This window comes from Paramormyrops kingsleyae, chromosome 1, assembly GCF_048594095.1.
Source record: "Paramormyrops kingsleyae isolate MSU_618 chromosome 1, PKINGS_0.4, whole genome shotgun sequence".
NCBI classification, from domain to species: Eukaryota; Metazoa; Chordata; class Actinopteri; order Osteoglossiformes; family Mormyridae; genus Paramormyrops; species Paramormyrops kingsleyae.
In genome coordinates this window covers 7,005,673-7,024,409 of record NC_132797.1, presented here as the reverse complement: position 1 = coordinate 7,024,409, position 18,737 = coordinate 7,005,673, and the positions used below count along the sequence as shown (strand labels likewise).

General features: G+C 43.1%; 3 protein-coding genes across 3 annotated transcripts in view; 2 read left to right on the top strand and 1 right to left on the bottom strand.

Annotated features, from left to right (window-relative positions):
* Positions 1 to 18,737, bottom strand: part of mapk8ip2 (mitogen-activated protein kinase 8 interacting protein 2) — a 51,962-nt gene that overhangs the window by 25,669 nt on the left and 7,556 nt on the right. The gene's annotated exons all lie outside the window — the stretch shown is intronic.
* Positions 1,374 to 5,282, top strand: LOC111858572 (gastricsin-like). Its single transcript, XM_072703358.1, has 9 exons — positions 1,374 to 1,429; positions 1,573 to 1,717; positions 1,851 to 1,968; positions 2,318 to 2,436; positions 2,595 to 2,794; positions 3,050 to 3,166; positions 3,586 to 3,733; positions 4,457 to 4,555; positions 4,798 to 5,282. Exons 1-9 carry the CDS (start codon positions 1,374 to 1,376, stop codon positions 4,960 to 4,962), a joined length of 1,167 nt encoding a protein of 388 aa, XP_072559459.1. The 3' UTR covers positions 4,963 to 5,282.
* Positions 13,448 to 16,621, top strand: LOC111842453 (gastricsin). The gene is made up of 9 exons (XM_023809085.2): positions 13,448 to 13,608; positions 13,838 to 13,982; positions 14,114 to 14,231; positions 14,374 to 14,492; positions 14,720 to 14,919; positions 15,539 to 15,655; positions 15,791 to 15,938; positions 16,134 to 16,229; positions 16,428 to 16,621. Exons 1-9 carry the CDS (start codon positions 13,553 to 13,555, stop codon positions 16,590 to 16,592), a joined length of 1,164 nt encoding a protein of 387 aa, XP_023664853.1. The 5' UTR covers positions 13,448 to 13,552; the 3' UTR covers positions 16,593 to 16,621.

The window sequence follows — 18,737 nt, the reverse complement described above, 5'->3', positions numbered from 1 at the left end:
AGCATCTATGCAGCATTAAACCCTAAGGAGTAGGCTTGATAACAGGCTGGGTGTAATGTAAAAATCCATAACAAAGAGCTCCATTGCAGATACAGCACCCAGGCATCAAAGGCATGTTGTCAAAGCAGCCATTATCATGAAAGAAGCCTCTATTGGTCAAATGTCCTGCATCCTGCATCACCCATGAACCAATCATGGCTCAGCAGGACACATGGATTATTTGCATATTGGTTTAGCTTTGGCGCAGTCCAACCTGCCTTGTTTAGTATGAAGGGACCAGCAAAGAAACACTCTGCACAGCCAGCTGATCCCCTCCCTAGGGAACTCCAGTTTGTTCTGCCTGAAGTGAGATAATAGGAATCCATCTGCACAGGCAAACAAAGAAAGAGAACTTTTAAAACAGTTTTGTGCCTCCACAAATCCTACGTGACTCGTCTTTGACTGAAACCGACGATTGTCCGTGAGCCGGGGAGAGGCCTTTGCATGGGTGGGCTTTCCGTCGAGGAGAAGGTCACAACGATTTCTGCTTGACCCTGAAACATGCCAAGTGATGGCCCCACATCGATAGGTCATCCATCATACGCCTCAGGCTGTGAGGCACCTCAGTTCTGTACACTGGCACATCCATGGAGCTCAATTAATCACCTCCAACCACCAAAATAACGATCATAATGAGAATATCACACATTGTTCGCTGCTACAAAGATCCGCATCGTCGATAACATTATTCATGCAATTCTACAATCGTCTCATCCTGCTGTTTTTATAGATTCTTATCCTGAGGGTTACTGTACATTCCTCTCTGGCACGGCTAGTTCAGCTTTGGGATAATGATAAAAGTAATAATTAATTATAAAGGATAGATGAAATGCAACCAATCGTCTAAGCAATGTACTCTGACCTTTGAAAGGCATTTCTGGCATTTGCCTTTATATATTTCGACCATTTGATTTGGAGTTAACGATATTTTGGAAACAAAATACATCACTGACCCCCAGCCCCCACCTGTAGTACTGTATTGGCTGAAATATCATGTCTTTATGAAACTGAAAAGATAGGTGTTTTTTTCTTTAAGGGAAAGAGATAGAATTGTTTAAGAGTCCGAGTCAATGTAAAGCTCTGTTGATGATAATGTGCCAAATTATGAAGTAGTATTTGTCATTCAAACCATTTAAAGTGTCTTTATCACTAATGTGCTGTTTTATTATGGACCTATTTGCAGACTGACATACTTGAATCTTAATGGAAAGTTAATGGAAAGTTCTGGGAAAAATGGAGATTAGGAGCTGTGTTTGACTTGATAAAAGGACCCTGCAGTGCATATATAAAGACATGTCGCTCTTAATGATGATGTATCCGCCATTGAAGTGACCATGAAGTGGCTGTTTGTCGCGCTGGCTTGTGTGGCTCTTTCTGAGGGATTCGTCAGGTGAGCTTCTTCATCTTCTCTGCAATTCACGAATTAAGTATATTATAAAAAACGCTTTCACTCATAGCGTTCTGAATAAGCAGCAATGTTACCATGATGTTAAGGCCAGCACAGTAGGTCCGTCCATGTTTTTTTTCTCCCAGAATCCCTCTGAAGAAGACCAAGTCTATCAGGTCCCGTCTGAGGGAGCATGGGGTGCACCTGCCCTACACTGATCCAGCCCTCAAGTACGAACCCTACAGATCTCTGGCCTCATCCGTCATTCAGCCCTTGAACAACTATGCTGATGTAAGTGATCCCTCACTTTCACGTGAAGGAGGGCAGAGATGATTCAGTATTTGAAATCAACCACAGAATGAATAGTATTGAGGTGCAGTCTGAGGTGTTAAGGATAACGGGGTACAATGTTGGGTCTTCCTAGACGACATATTACGGACCCATCACCGCTGGGACTCCACCACAATCTTTCCAAGTCCTGTTCGATACCGGCTCAGCCAATCTGTGGGTAGACTCAACTTACTGCAACACTCAGGCCTGCGGTAAGTCTCGTGGATATCTCATCACCCATCTTTGATACCTCACCTCAAAATTCTCGTTTTACCTTGGCTGCATCTTCAAAGCTCAACTCTACACTCTTACAGGCAAACCTGTGCCCTCAGAAAATGCACATTGCCAAAGGGGTTATATCATGACTGAAAATATCACATTAACTCTGAATATGAAATTGACAGGTTATTTAAAAAGCATACTAAACATTTTTTTGTACTAATTTTTTTCTGATTTTGTCTTAAGTTCAGGTCAAAGTTGGCATTTTTATTCTTAGTTTCAAAAAGATTTTTTTACTCCATAAATGAAAAATCTCTAAAAAAAACATTGTTGTTTTTATAGTATCCCACACTCAGTTTAACCCCAAAGAGTCCAGCACCTACTACAGCAACGGTGAAACCTTCTATCTTCCATATGGAGCTGGAAGCCTTAATGGTGTCTTTGGCTATGACATGGTCAATGTGAGTCTGATCCATTAAATAAAGACATATTTGAAAATGCTCATTTTGATGTGACTGTCCCCTTTAACCTTTTTATTGAGAGATAAAGGTCCTGCCTGCGCCCATTCTTCCCAGGATAGGCTTTGACCAATAAAAAAATGTTGTATTGTTGTCTCCAGGTTGGGGGGATTGTCATCAAAGACCAGCAGATTGGCCTGAGCACCAGTGAACCTGGCGAGAACTGGGTGGTGGCTCCATTTGATGGTATCCTGGGACTGTCTTACCCATCCATTGCTGCCGGAGGACAGACCCCTGTGATGGACAGCATGATGCAGGATAACCTGCTCCAGCAGGACATTTTTGCCTTCTACTTAACTGCGTACGGCAAACTAAATCTGTCTAGTATTCAGAATTGCACTCAAATATTCCTCATTGGTCTGTTATTTGTCCTATCATCCACCCTGCACCTGTCATCCACCCTGCACCTGTGCTCTACCCTGCACCTGTGCCATAAGAATTTCACTGTGTTCCTCAGAACATGTGACAATAAAATGTTGAAACTGACGGACTGCAGCGAGGGCTCTCTGAAGGTTTATGAATGACTGTCACTGACTGCCTTCATGTCCCCGGACAGAAATGAAGCGGAGGGCAGTGAGGTGGCTTTTGGTGGAGTCGATACCTCCAAGTACCAGGGCCAGATCTACTGGACTCCAGTCACCGCAGAGACCTACTGGCAGATCGCCATCAATGGGTTTGTACCCATTTAATACTTATTCCACCCCTCTGAACATTTGGATAAAACATTTTACTGTGCTTTAATGTTGATCATACAATGGCACTTTTGGATTATTGAATCTGATTGGTCAGAAGGGTTTGCAGTCACTTTCTATAACTGTACATGTAGTTACAGCCAGGTGAGTCACAGTAGTAAATCAATGAACCAAAATTAACGGAAACAAAGTGGAAAAACGAAAGTGCTTTGGGTTTGTAACATGAAAATAAAGTCTTTAGGTACAAACCTGCAAGCCAAATGTGTAGTAAGCAGTGCGTTATATGTTTTTAAATGCGCAAAGAACAACCTTACATGCATTAACTCTTACATAAATCCCTATTATGGTTCTTCCTGTCAGTCCATTTCTGTTTTCTGACTTAGCAATCTGGCCTCTCCAGGTTCCTGATCAACAACCAGGCAACAGGCTGGTGCAGCTCGGGCTGCCAGGCCATCGTGGATACGGGCACCTCCCAGCTCACCTGCCCCCAGCAGTACCTCGGTTATCTGATGCAGAGTATTGGTGCCCAAGCCAACCAGAATGGGGGGGTAAGGATCTCGCAGGGATAAGGAATTGTCAGAAAAGACTGATATACAAGAGACATTACAGAGATACATTAGCCTATTTAAACTCAATAGCTATTAGCTATATCTGTTGATTTAATGGAGAAATGCACAAGCCAATGAATATAGAAAGATGTTCTTATGATGCTGTTCAACCAAATAGTTACTTCAGCATTAGTTCAAATACAAGAACTCGTGGCCATAAGTGAAAATTAACGGGAGAACATTTCAAACTGGACTTAAGGAATAGTCTTCCTGATAACGTAGTGCAAGCTGAATCCTTGGGTTCCTTTAAATCAGAGCTAGATAAGATTTTAACAACTCTGAGCTATTAGTTAAGATCTCCCCAAACGAGCTTGATGGGCCGAATGGCCTCCTCTCGTTTGTATAGATCTTATGTTCTTATGTTCTTATGTTCTTATGTTCTAACTATGACAAACATGTCAAATGGTGGGATGAGGAATAAGAACAATATAACAGAGACGGGGAGGGATTACAATTTGTCAACCTACGGTTATAATATTACTATTATAAGAAGGAACAAGAGCAGAAGTATACATTTTATATAGTTAAAAATTTCTTATCCGTAATCATTATACGTTCTTATATACATAATCATTATTGTCACACAATGCCCATCTGAAGCTGGTTGCTATGGTAGTTTTCTAAAGGAAATCACTTGAGTTTTAAATTTCATCAATGTTCCAGTACATGGTTGACTGCAGCGAAGTGAACAACCTTCCCACCATCACCTTCAACATCAATGGAGTCGACTTCTCTCTGCCACCCTCCGCCTACATCTCTGAGGTACGTTCTCGGTGTGGTCTCATGGACAATTTCAGGCTGGAAGACTTTAAAAGTGGCGGTGAGAAACATGTGAGAACCTGAAATGAGCTCCACGTATTCCTATCCCAACGGCTGAAGGAACTGCAAGCGAAACCGTCCCTAAAACTGAAGGCAGATAGCCCTGAATTGCGATTATATGAATGCAAGATTGGCACCTCACTTCTTGAAAGAAAATTATTTTTGTTTCTTTTCAATCTTCCCAGGAAAACCAGAATGGATACGAATATTGCATGGTGGCCATTTCATCTACCTACTTACCGTCTCAGAACGGTCAACCCCTCTGGATCCTGGGAGACGTCTTCCTGAGGGAGTATTACTCTGTCTATGACCGTGCAAACAACCAAATGGGATTTGCTACACTTGCCTAAAGTATCCAGTCCACTTCCATGCATGACATGCTAACATGTGAACACAGCAAACAAACAAACAAACATCCTTCCCTCCCATAACTGCGACAGTGGGCGGGATTAAAAGGGTTGGTAACATGAGGCCCTTCAGAGCTCGTATTGCTGTCTTTGAAATAACTGAAAGTTTCACAGCAAATCACTACTGAAACCATCCCCTCTCCACATCATTGTTTGGTATTTCTGGTCCTGTTTAGTAGAAATGTTTAGTAGAGCTGGAAATTATGAATGTTCACAATTGGAATAAACAATCTCTAACAGCACATCATCTCTTTGCATTTTGTTAAGACACACATCTATGAAAATATATTCATGCCCCTATTCAGGGACATGGGGCGGGGGGTGGGGTGGGGGGGGGCAGTGTCCTGAACCCAGGATGGGGCAGCAACCCATTGCAGGGCACACTCACACTGACGGGCAGTTTGGTAACTCCAAATAACCTCATCATGTTTTTGGATTATAAGGGGGTGGGGGGGGGGGTTGGGGGAACCGGAAGCCCCATGATCACATGGGAAGAACATGCTAACTCTACATAAATGGAGCCACAGCAGGGACATGAACCCAGGTCCTAGAGATCTGAGACCACTGCACCACTGTGCCACATTATTATTATTATTATCATAATAATTATTATTATGACCAATTATATCTGCACGATACTTTTACTGACTCCATCGCATTCAACTCATGCAGACCTTGTCTGATAGATAAGGACTCCAAATATTAAGGTTCAACTAGATAAAATTTGACCATGACAAGATATTTACTTTTTAATCGTGTTCATTTCTTGATAACCTACATAAATTTAGGTAATGAAATATGTACGGGGGAGAGGGCAGTGTCCACAGCCTATGGGCGCAAGACAGAGAACAACCCAGGATGGGGCAGCAACCCATTGCAGGGCACACTCACACAGGCACACCGACGGGCAATTTTGTAACTCCAATTGACCTCATCATGTTTTTTGGACTATGGGGGGGGGGGGCTATTGTGGTGCTGAGGCGTCGCCTGCTACATGGTGGCACTTGGGTCCCAGTTTGAGGCGCGTGGAACGTCTTGTCTCTCCGGCAAGATGACCATCTTCCTCTGCTGTAGGGGGAGCTTTTGTTTCAGTGGCAGCACTCTCTGAGGTACGCAGACCATGGAGTGGCCAGATCCCTGTAGGTGGGTATCCCTACTTTTGGTCTAGTCGGTCTGATGGTTGCCGTACTCAGGGAGTAGCTGTTTCTGTAGCAGTTCGGCTCCTTCCAATGATGTCTGATGTCACTCCTTTCATAGAGCGTATTATCAGGCTCAGGCTAAGGCACTCCTTTGGTGTCTTGTCTGTTGTCTCAGTGTATGCTCCGACCGCAGTGTGTGATGTCTTGTTGAGGGAGACATTTTAATTGCAACTTCGCTCGGTGGTTGAAAGGTGACCATGAGGTGACACTCCTCTGGTCATGGGTGACTTTAGTGCGACCACTGGCACTGACACAGCTGGCTATGAGGATTGTATCAGTCCCCATGGGTCTGGAGACCGCAGTGAAAGCAGCTCCATGTTCCTTGACTTTGCGAAAGATCAGGAGTTGCGGGTCGCTGGGTCCTGGGTTCCAATGCTCTAAGCCGCATCGTTGGACTTGGTAATCCAATACTGATGGTGCGGCGAAGGAGATCGATCACATCCTCTTGGGCAGACGCCGGAGACTCCTGCAGAACTGCAGGGTCTACAGAAGTGACCAGTTTATGAATTCTGACCACAGGCTTGTTGTTGCTACTCTGAAGATTCAACTTAGATCCAGTAGGCTACCCCCTACTAGGAGAACGAGGGTGGCCAGATCCAAGATGAAACTGTTTCTGATGATTTGCACGCAATTTGTGTGAAGAACTTGCGACTGCTGACTCTAATGTGATGTGGGAGACCTTCCGTGATAAGACTCAAGGTTGTCAAGGCTTGTGTTGGTGTTGAAAGTGTTCCCAGAAGGAGGTGTTTCATCTCGCAGGGCACCCTGGATATTATCGAGAGGAGTTGCAGCGCATGACTTAGTGGCAACTCCAGACTGTACCGGGAACTGAGAAGGGTGGCTGTGAAGGCTCTGACGGCAGATAAGGAGCCATTTGTTAGATGAATCTGTGAGCAGGTGACACACCATCTGTGGTCTAGTGACCCATGTTCTGCTTACAGAGGAATCGAAGCATTACACACATCCGAATCTGTTCCTCGGAGACTTGCAGTCAGGGCGAGTGATGGAACGCTCCTTACACATGATACTGCAGTTGTGACTCACTGGGCTGACTACTTTGAGCAGTCGTTTAAAGCTCTCCAGCTAGGATGTTGGACATCTCTGGGTCCATGGTTCTCGTATCTGACCCTCCAATCAGCTGTGAACCACCCAATCTCACTGAGATTGCAGGGGTGGTGAATCAGCTAAGGGTAGGGAAGGCCACAGGGATCTGTGGTATCCGGGGTGAACTTCTCCAGGCTGATGGAAAGGCTGTCCTCCTGGCATTGCAGACAATCTTTGCTCCCATTTGGGAGTCAGGCATCATCCCAACTGACTGGAAAGGGAAGGGTGATCGCCTGGATTGTGGCAACTACAAGGGGATAACACTGCTGTAAGGTCCTTGCTAGGGTCATCCTTAACAGGATCCGTAATCACTTCCTTGTCTGTCAGCAACCGGAGCAGTCTGGTTTTACACCTAAGAAGTCTACCATCGACTATCCTTGCACTGAGGGTTCTCGTCGAGTGCAAGCACGAATATCGACACAGTTTCTTAGCAGCCTTTGTCGATTTTCGTAAAGCATTCAACTCAGTTGATCGAGTTGCCCTGTGGGACATTCTGAGACTTCGCGGGATCCTCCTGAACTTGCTGGACATCATGGCCGGCCTGTACACTGGTACTGTGAGTGCTGTGCAGAGTAGAGGGAGAACCTCTCTGTTCTTTCCAGTTGATTCTGGGGTTCGCCAGGGGTCGTGTGGTTCAGCAACTGTGGGGCATCCATTGGTGAAGAAAGATTTACTGATCTTGACTTTGTTGACAATGCTGTGATCTTAGCGGAGTCAATGGAGGCTCTGATCGGGGCTCTTGAGAGACTGAGTGAGGAGTCTGAGTTTCTGGGATTGCGGGTGTCCTGGATAAAGACTAAGATCCAGGCATTTAATGACTTTTTGGGCACTGCCATCAGTAGTGTGTCTGTCTGCGGGGAGAATCTCGACCTTGTCGAAAGATTTACCTACCTCGGCAGTGACATTCATGTCTCTGGTAAATATTACTATGAAGTCAGCAGACGGATTGGAGGTCATGAGGTCACTGGAAAGGGGTGTGTGGCATTACCGATATATGTGCCAGACGACAAAGGTTCAAGTATTTAGAGTCCTGGTGCTCCCTGTCTTGCTGTATGGCTGTGAGACATGGACACAATCCAGTGAGCTGAGACAAAGACTGGACTCTTTTGGTTCTGTGCTCTTCGGAGAATCCTTGGGTACTGCTGGTTTGACTTTGTGTTAAATGAGCAGTTGCTAGAGGAGTCCTGAATGAGACACATTACCTGCACCTGTCCTCTACCTGGCACTTGTCCCCTACCCTGCACCTGTCCCCTATCCTACACCTGTCCCCTACCCTGCACCTGTCCCCTATCCTACACCTGTCCCCTACCCTGCACCTGTCCTCTACCCTGCACCTGTCCCCTACCCTGCACCTGTCATTTACCCTGCACCTGTCCCCCACCCTGCACATGTCCCCTACCCTGCACATGTCCCCCACCCTGCACCTGTCCCCTACCCTGCACCTGTCCCCTACCCTGCACCTGTCCCCTACCCTGCACATGTCCCCCACCCTGCACCTGTCCCCTACCCTGCACCTGTCCCGTACCCTGCACCTGTCCCCTACCCTGCACCTGTCCCCCACCCTGCACCTGTCCCCAATCCTACACCTGTCCTTTACCCTGCACCTGACAACCATGGGGGGGGGGGATTACAATTTGTCAACCTATGGTTATAATATTACTATTATATATAGGAACAAGAGCAGAAGCATACATTTGTTTTTCTTTAAATGTTCATTTCAAATAGTTAAAAAGTTCTTATCTGTAATCATTATACGTTCTTATACACATAATCATTATTTTCCAACAATGCCCATCTGAAGCTGGTTGCTATGGTAGTTTTCTAAAGAAAATCACTTGAGTTTTAAATTTCATCAATGTTCCAGTACATGGTTGACTGCAGCGAAGTGAACAACCTTCCCACCATCACCTTCAACATCAATGGAGTCGACTTCTCTCTGCCACCCTCCGCCTACATCTCTGAGGTACGTTCTCGGTGTGGTCTCATGGACAATTTCAGGCTGAAAGACTTTAAAAGTGGCGGTGAGAAACATGTGAGAACCTGAAATGAGCTCCACATATTCCTATCCCAACGGCTGAAGAAACTGCAAGCTAAACCGTCCCTAAAACTGAAGTCAGATAGCCCTGAATTGCGATTACATGAATCCAAGATTGGCACCTCACTTCTTGAAAGAAAATTACTTTTGTTTCTTTTCAATATTCCCAGGAAAATCAAAATGGATACGAGTTTTACCTAGTGGACATTTCATCCACCAACGAGCCCCTCTGGATTCTGGGAGACGTCTTCCTGAGGGAGTATTACTCTGTCTATGACCGTGCAAACAACCAAATGGGATTTGCTGCAGTTGCCTACAGTATCTAGTCCACTTCCATGCATGACATGCTAACATGTGAACACAGCAAACATACAGTGAACACGCCTCCTTCCCTCCCATAACTGCGACAGTGGGCGGGGTTAAAAGGGTTGGTAACATGAGGCCCTTCAGAGCTCGTATTGCTGTCTTTGAAATAACTGAAAGTTTCACAGCAAATCACTATTGAAACCATCCCCTCTCCACATACTTGTTTGGCATTTCTGGTCCTTTAGTAGAATTGTTTAGTAGAGCTGTAAATTATGTAAATGAATGTAAATGTAAATGAATGTTCACAATTGGAATAAACAATCTATAATGGCACAACATCTCTTTGCATTTTGTTAATACCAAAAGATATTCAAGACACACATCTATGAAAATATCATATTTTATTTATCATTTTATTTTAGTCAAAGCAGTATGGGGCAGTGGTCTGTCAGTAAGTGGGTATGTGGGCAGTGAAGTGGGGGCGTTGCAGTGAAGTGGGGGCAGGGCAGTGCTCTATCTCTGGATGGAGAATCAGCAGGTCAGATCCATCAAAGGTAACCCAGTTTTGTCTCATTAACTCAGACCCAACATCTATAACGTATTTTCTTTGGTTTCTTTTTTATCCTCAGTGAACAAAAGTTTTATTTCCTCTCGAAGCTCATGTGGAGGCCCTAGGTAAGGTCCCCCCCCCCCCCCAGCAAACTTCAATGCCCAATTTCACTTTCTATTTCACTCCAGCAGCTCCTGGCAGAGGTTGGCTAAGTGGGCGCTCCCCCCGAAGATGGCCGCCCGATGGGTTGATTGGCACTGTGTGAAAGTGACCCTTTACTATTTTAAACGTACACTGCCGTTAATGTTTACCCTGATACACAGTTCCAATGTACTGGATAATGGACCCAAATGGTTACATAAATATCACTACACTTAAATCCCTGGTACCAACTTCTAGAGAATGGGATCTATGTTTCAGTGCTTCCTTCGAAAAAACACAGAGAAGCACCAGCCTCCTGACTCCTGTGAAGGATAAGTTCAGGGCTGCCCCCACAAACCATGATGTCCTGGGTTCTCTCCTGCCCCACTGTGCTCCAGCTTTGCCCGTAGCGGTCAGATTGATCCTCTCTAGCTACATTTGCCAGTCACAGATATCACAAACCCCCCTGGGTCACCTCCCACATTCCCAAGACAAGCTAGACTGTAAAAGTTCGCTATAGTGTTTGAACATGGATGGATGGATGGATGGATTAATTGAGGGATAGATGATCTTAAATGAGGCAGCAATCATATCCATAGCAGGTGTTGAGGGACAGCCATGATATCTGACCAAATTGTCCAAAAAACATTTTTATAGGAGAAAGGACATCAGAAGGAACTCTTAAATTGCGACAAGCGAGCAGTAAATGTAATCAGACAAGGGACTGTCCCCAATCTCCGACAGGTTTACTTCATTACTCTAACACACATCGACAACATAAGTTTGGTTACTGTGGCAATACACCCTCACTTCTTCCAATCACCTCTCTGATATACTATCGGTGAAACTCCTGTGATATTGTGGGATGTTACACACTCACCCCATGGTTGCAGTTACAAGTTAAAAGTTACTGTTAAAAATTAAATATAACTCTTGTGACTTAGTTGCCCATCCGTGAAAAATTACAAAAGGCACCCATGCTAATTATAGGAAACAGTAACTAAAATAGGCGACATTACTGCTGACCTTGGATGCCTCAAAATAAAAAATTTTTTACTTGTTAAAAGATTTGATGGTCATGGTCTATATACAGTGAGATAGCTGTGTAAGTAAGTCAGCCGATATTTTTCTGACACGATCCGGTGCACAACGTGTGTAACCTGTGTTTATTTGTATTTGTTCATTCATTTGCCATGAGTTTACAAAAAAAAAAACAAGTAGCTTCTGTTCTGCCAATAAAATGTATTTTCAATGTGAATTTCTGCATTCCTTCCTGTATTCCTGTGTTTCCTGGTGATGAGCCAATCAGAAGACACCATCAGGCAGAATTCTTTTCCCTGCGGTTTGTGTGTTGTAAGCTTGTGTGTTGTAAGGTATCATTCCTTCCTCATCTTTAGGACCAGCAATGACTCATCCTCTGTTAGAAATGCATTAATTATGGGGGGATGCAGGCAAGTCGCTGTTCATCAGCACGGGCTTAAGTAGCGTCAACAGCGATGTATTCCTAATGCTCTGTGTAGCACGATGCCACAGCAGGTGCTAAACCTCACTGTTAATTACAGACCATTCCATCAGCCTTTGTTTTTTTTTGAGGGGGGGGGGGGGGGGAGCTGGTGGGAGTAGGATTTGTGACACATTGTTGGATCACTGTGACGTTTATGATAGTACTGAATCCACACACGGTACCCATTGCCCAGCTTCAGTATAAAATAATTCTGTTACTACTCATCCATTTTCTTTAATAACTTCACTTGCACTATTCAGGGTCATGGGGGTGGGGTGGCGGGGGGGGGGGGGGGGTAGTGTCCGCAGCCTATGGGCGCAAGACAGAGAACAACCCAGGATGGGCCAGCAATCCATTGCAGGGCACACTCACACAGGCACACCGACGGGCAATTTGGTGACTCCAAATGACCTCATCATGGTTTGGGACTATGGGGGGGGGGGGGGAACTGGAAGCCCCACGATCACATGGGGAGAACATGCTAACTCTATATACATGGAGCCACAGCGGGGACACGAACACTGGTCCTAGAGATCTGAGACCACTGTGCCACATTATTAGTATTATTATTATTATTATTATTATTATCATAATAATTATTATTATGACCCATTATATCTGCACAATAGTTTTACTGACTCCATCACATTCAGCTCATGCAGACCTTGTCTGATAGATAAGGACTCCAAATATTAAGTTTCAACAAGATAAAATGTAACCTTGACAAGATATTTACTTTGTTTTTTTAATCGCATACATTGCTTGATAACCTACATAAATTTGGGTAATGATAAATGTACAATCCTGGAAACAAAAACATTTTGTTATTCGTGGTATAATTATGATATGGTGGTATTATAATTATAGACAATAAAACCAAGGAACCCTGAAATTTGTAGTAATCACACCACAAGTAACATGTTTTTAAACTAAAACTCTCTTCATAAACGATATTTATCAGTATGTGAAACTCTTTATTCATTACGTCGCTGAACAAACAGCTGCTTTGCACAGTTGCCAGGCCATAAAAATCTCGGACTGCATGTTGAATAGTATGTCACCAAAATTCTACTATACTATACTATGTTATTTTATGCTATGTCATATGTTATGTTATGTTTTGCCATACTATACAATACTATCGAGAGTTATTCTGTACTATACTATACATTAGTATAGAATAACTATTTAGGAAGTCAATTTCATTGTTGAATTTGTAATATATAATACTTATTCAGTAAAAAAAATCACTGCAATTTAAATATGAGCAGATTTAGCAGAATCGGATTAATCAGTCAAGTATTCACGTTAAAAAAAATAATGTTTTGTGTATAATAATGATTTAAAACAAGCGTATATCTTTTTATGGAGCAGAAATGCTTTCTGTGATCTCATTTTTTTTGCGTTATACATTTCTTATCCATTAAGGTATACCTAAATGTACAAGCTAGATTAGGAACTACCAAAAATTGTTTCCATTTAATTTTTATACATATCTAACTTAACTTTATCAGTTTATGTTATTAGTTTTATATGTGTTCTATTTCCACTCCAGACCTCAGTATATCCAGATTAAATGGAAAGTTCTGGGAAAATTGAGATTAGGAGCCGTGTTTGACCTGATAAAAGGACCCTGCAGTGCATATATAAAGACACGGGCTCTTAATGATGATGTATCCGCCATTAGAGTGACCATGAAGTGGCTGTTTGTCACACTGGCTTGTGTGGCTCTTTCTGAGGGATTCGTCAGGTGAGCTTCTTCATCTTCTCTGCTTCCCATCACGCCTGTCTGAGGACCAACATGGCTCTAAGTCTGCCTACTTACTACTTCAAATCATGAATTAAGTAGATCAATAAAAACTCTCTCAGACTTATCTACTTGTATAGCTGGACATGGTATTCAGACATAGTGTTCTAGATAAGCAACCATAATAACATGACTTTAAGACCAGTGAAGCATCGTCCATGTTTTTTCCCAGAATCCCTCTGAAGAAAGGCAAGTCGATCAGGTCCCATCTGAGGGAGCAAGGGGTCAACCTTCCCCTGGTTGATCCGGGTCTCAAATACGAGCCCTACAGGACATTGGCTTCATCTATCATTGAACCTCTTCTCAACTATGCTGATGTAAGTGTTCCTACACGGCACTGTCAGGTCAACATTGGTTGCCAGATCAAAATTGCAAGTGAGCAATGAAGTCTAGGTTATGATCTGTAAAGCTGGAAGGTGATGAAAGACTTGGTGTGGTCTCTTCCTAGACAACTTACTACGGCGTAATCAGCGTAGGAACTCCACCACAGTCATTTGAAGTCCTCTTTGACACTGGTTCAGCTAATCTCTGGGTGGACTCTGTCTACTGCAACACTGAGGCCTGCAGTAAGTTGTTGATGTTCCAACTGGCAAAAACAGTTCCATTTATAACCTCTTGTTGTAGCTATTCCACTAAAAAATATATTATTTTTATATATTTGTCGATTCCCCATTGTAAAATCTTAACGATTGAACGATTTGTCTCCAGATGCTCACAGGAAATTTGACCCCAGAAGTTCTTCCACTTACTACAGCAAAGGGCAAGACATCTACCTTTCCTATGGTTCTGGAAGCCTGTATGCGACCCTGGGCTATGACACAGTCAGCGTAAGTTCTAGACCCTGTATCATCAAGCTGAATTTCTGGGTTAGCAAGATAATCTGTCAGATTTATGGTAGTCTGGGATAAATATAGATGAAAAAAAAAATTAAGTCCATTTAAACTGGAGTCCCTTAAATTCAACAATTCTCACTTCATTTTTTTTGGTTTTACATGACATTTGGTGATGACTACAGTTCTAGTCCAGATGATGTTGTGATGCTTGTCACCATTAGGTCGGAGCCATTGTCATCCGTAATCAAGAGGTTGGGCTGAGCACCAGTGAACCGGGCGAGACCTTCTACGTAGCCCATTTCGATGGCATCTTTGGCCTTTCATACCCTTCCATGGCTGTCGGTCAAGCGACTCCCGTGATGGACAACATGATCCGACAGGACTTACTGCAGTACAATGTATTTGCGTTCTATTTGACCCGGTAATGTTTATCGGTGCGCCTTCATTAGGTCATGTCATCCATTTAACAGCAAAAAATGTTTCATAACCCTGTGTGGTATCTGTCCGATGGAAATTGTGTACGTCTATTTTTTGACGATTGGGAAATTTTACCATAGATGAAATATGCCCTTTCTCCTTACTCATACTGTTTGACGTCGAATTGACCAATGAAAAGATGTTTCATGATATCATCTCTTTAACTAGTATGTATGTTTCTCCTAATTAATGTTTGCATTCATGATGGTCGTTTGAATGGATTACTTTATATCACAAATTTGTACAATTTAACATTGATAGCTAAAAGCTAGCTAACGAACATCTTTGTTAATTGTGAGTATAAAGTAAGATTAGTTTATATCTTGTTGACACTGACATATTTGCCACACCTTCAACAAATTTTTTCATGCTTCGGAAATAATGGCTTTTCATTGGACAGCGATGATATGCTCAAATTCATTTATATTTCTTTTGACACTGGACAAATATATTTTGATGATGAAATGGCGCAGAAGAAGCAGTCCACAATTCTGGCCATTTGAAGAGTAAAATCTTTAACTTCTCTGCCTAACTTGACGGCACATCTTCACGTCTTTGGCCAGGAATGAGGAGGAGGGCAGTGAGGTGGCATTCGGTGGAGTCGACACCTCCAAGTACCAGGGCCAGATCTACTGGGCTCCTGTCACCGCAGAAGTCTACTGGCAGATCGCCATCAATGGGTTTTGTACTCGTTTCACTTTTCTTTAATGATGAATAATTCTCCTTTGTCGTCTGCCTTGCTTGATGCTATGATTCAGCACTAATCAGCATCTCTATTTACTGACTCTGAGGTTCTGTTTATCTGAATTCTGCAGGTTCCTGATTAACAACCGTGCCACTGGTTGGTGCAATGAGGGCTGCCAGGCCATCGTGGATACGGGCACCTCTGCCCTCACCTGCCCCCAGCAGTACCTTGGTTACCTGATGCAGGCTATTGGTGCCCAAGCCAACCAGAATGGGGGGGTAATTGAGATGTCGCCGTGATAAGAAATTATAAGAAAAGATCGACAACAAAACACATTAGCCTATCAAATTAGCGAACTCTATAGCTATTTGCAATATTTGTCACTGTCACATGTTCTCAGGTTTAAAACACTCTCTTTTGAACATGCAATGCTGTCTGGAATCACATTCTCCTGTCAATGTCGCATTTCACAGTATTATGTCAGCTGTCAAGCAACAAACCTTCCCACCCTGACCTTCAACATCAATGGCATTAAGTTCCCCCTGCCTCCGTCAGCCTACATCGCGGTGGTAAGTGCTTAGTAGATCTGTGGGGAAAAACTAACCATTTATACTTGTAAATTCTAGTTTGATGCTGTGATTCTGCACTAGGATCCATAATCAATTACGAAAGATTAATGGATTGATGTAACTCCAATATGCTTTTCATCAAAATGCTATTAGAACAAAATAGAACAGTAGTATTTTTTTCCCTATCTGTCACCCCAGGAATACAGCGGTGGAAATAAATACTGCAGGGTAGATATTTCATCCACCTACCTGCCCTCTCAGAACGGCCAGCCCCTTTGGATTCTGGGAGACGTTTTCTTGAGGCAGTACTACTCTGTCTATGATCGTCAGAACAACCGAGTGGGATTTGCCCTCTCTGTGTAAAGTCTGTTTGAACATTCTGTGTGATCACATCTTTGACAAGGACACATGAAAGTAATCAATTTAATTATTACTCTAATGTAATTATCTACATTTATGAAGTATCTTGTGAGCTCTGAATAAACTACTAGCAGTACAATTTTGTTTTCTTTCTGTTCCTTTAAAGTAACTCATAAAATGACTACAGGTGACCTTAATCAACTTCTTCAAGATGACATCACTCGTTTACTTTGGTAGAGGAGGTTCTTATTCAAATGAGAAGGTACACATAGCAAAACAATTCAATTCTTTACCTTTCCACTAGCTTGCACCAACCACACTATCTCCCCTAATGCTCAATGAGCACATAGAAACATGAATGCAATTCTTCTTCACTGGTATTGAGTGTGTAACATTAATAAAACTTTAACCTACAAGAGATACGTACATCTTCCTCAATTTGGAGAATCAGTGACTGAATCTACTGTAATATCCAAGTAGCTTCAGTTTGAGAACAAATCTGTTCAGTGGTGACCTTTTCCAACAGTGAGATTATGTATTGATTGATCGCAGTGACCGGGGCATTTACTAGTAAATTTCCTGTCTTTTAGGCTTAAATTCATCATTTTGCTTTGCCTTTTCGCCTTCTTGCTTCAAATCATGCAGCTGGAACCTCCCTCGTGTTCCTGTTTCCCAAGTTAATTACTTTCAATTTATCCTGACTGAATGTCATTTACTAAGGGTCCGCCCACTCCATAATCCCATCACACGCCGCGTGTGTTTCTGTCCTGCAGCAAAGTAACATGGAAACTTAGAAACTACAGACATAGGGAAAAACAAGACGGTCAACTGACTGCCAAGCCTGGAACTTGGAAGAGCTTGTCCCAGTGAAATTCACAGTAACTACGCACTTCCACCTTTGTGTGGATTAATAATAGCAGCATTCACCTAAATGAGACAGGTAAACATAAACATTGTCGCAGGATTGCCAGTGAGATCCAGGCATTTATGTGTCATGCAGAGAGAACCTTTTAATATGTGTAAAAAAAAATATACATCTGCCTTTTCCTTACGGAACTTGCCGGCATGACGAGGCTTTTATAGAGTTAATGTGAATTTAAGATTTAATGTGAATAAGCACTTAACTGGTATTCACACACTCATTTGTTCATTCTCTCCAATGTTTTCAAATCGAAGAGATGTTCTACAGGTGGAATGTGTGCTGGCAGAGTGTTGATCACACATGGATCAGTCATCACTCTGCCTTGATGGGGTCAAGGGCAGCTTCTCGCTTACTTCTTGCCTGTAGGGTTGATGCCTAAGGTCAGTCTTTAGATCAGAAGTAAAGGTTGTTCACAGGCTTGTTTTCCTCAGCCTGGTTATGGAACTTGGTCCTCTCCTGGAATCCCACCTTCCACATGCTTACACTTCATTTCTTTTGAAGACACACGGTATCAGTGCTCCACTAGCGATTATATGTGCATCTTGCTCTGAGATGCTTACAGCTCTGAAAATTGCTTATGATCTGTCACTGCAAGCACATATCAGGTTGCAAGTGGCGCTAGCTTTTAATGGCTAAAATTACAGATAGTTGTGCAGAACTGCTTCTTCAGGGTTCAGTCTCAGTTTGAAGCCAGATTCACTCAGTGGAGCAAAGCTATAAGGTGCAGTTGCTGCATTAGGACAGAGTGGTATTTACGCTCAGATAATGACCTGAAGTTAATATGGGTTGGCAATATGGCTGGGCTTCGGCTACCCAGAATTCATTTCACTCCTTCTCCAGAAAGACTTGGCTCAGGCTACCCAGAATTCATTTCACTTCTTCTTCAGAAAGGCTTGGCTCAGGCTACCCAGAATTCATTTCACTCCTCTAGAAAGGCTTGGCTCAGGCTACCCAGAATTCACTTCACTCTTTCTCCAGGATGGCTTGGCTCAGGCTACCCAGAATTCATTTCACTCATTCTCCAGAAAGGCTTGGCTCAGGCTACCCAGAATTCATTTCACTCATTCTCCAGAAAGGCTTGGCTCAGGCTACCCAGAATTCATTTCACTTCCTCTGTGAACTTATTCCAGAATCCCAGGGTTCGCAGAAAACTTGATAGGTATTAATCCGTCTATGCTACCCTAGCAACAAGAAGCATACATCACAGCTTAGCTGTCTCTGTAACA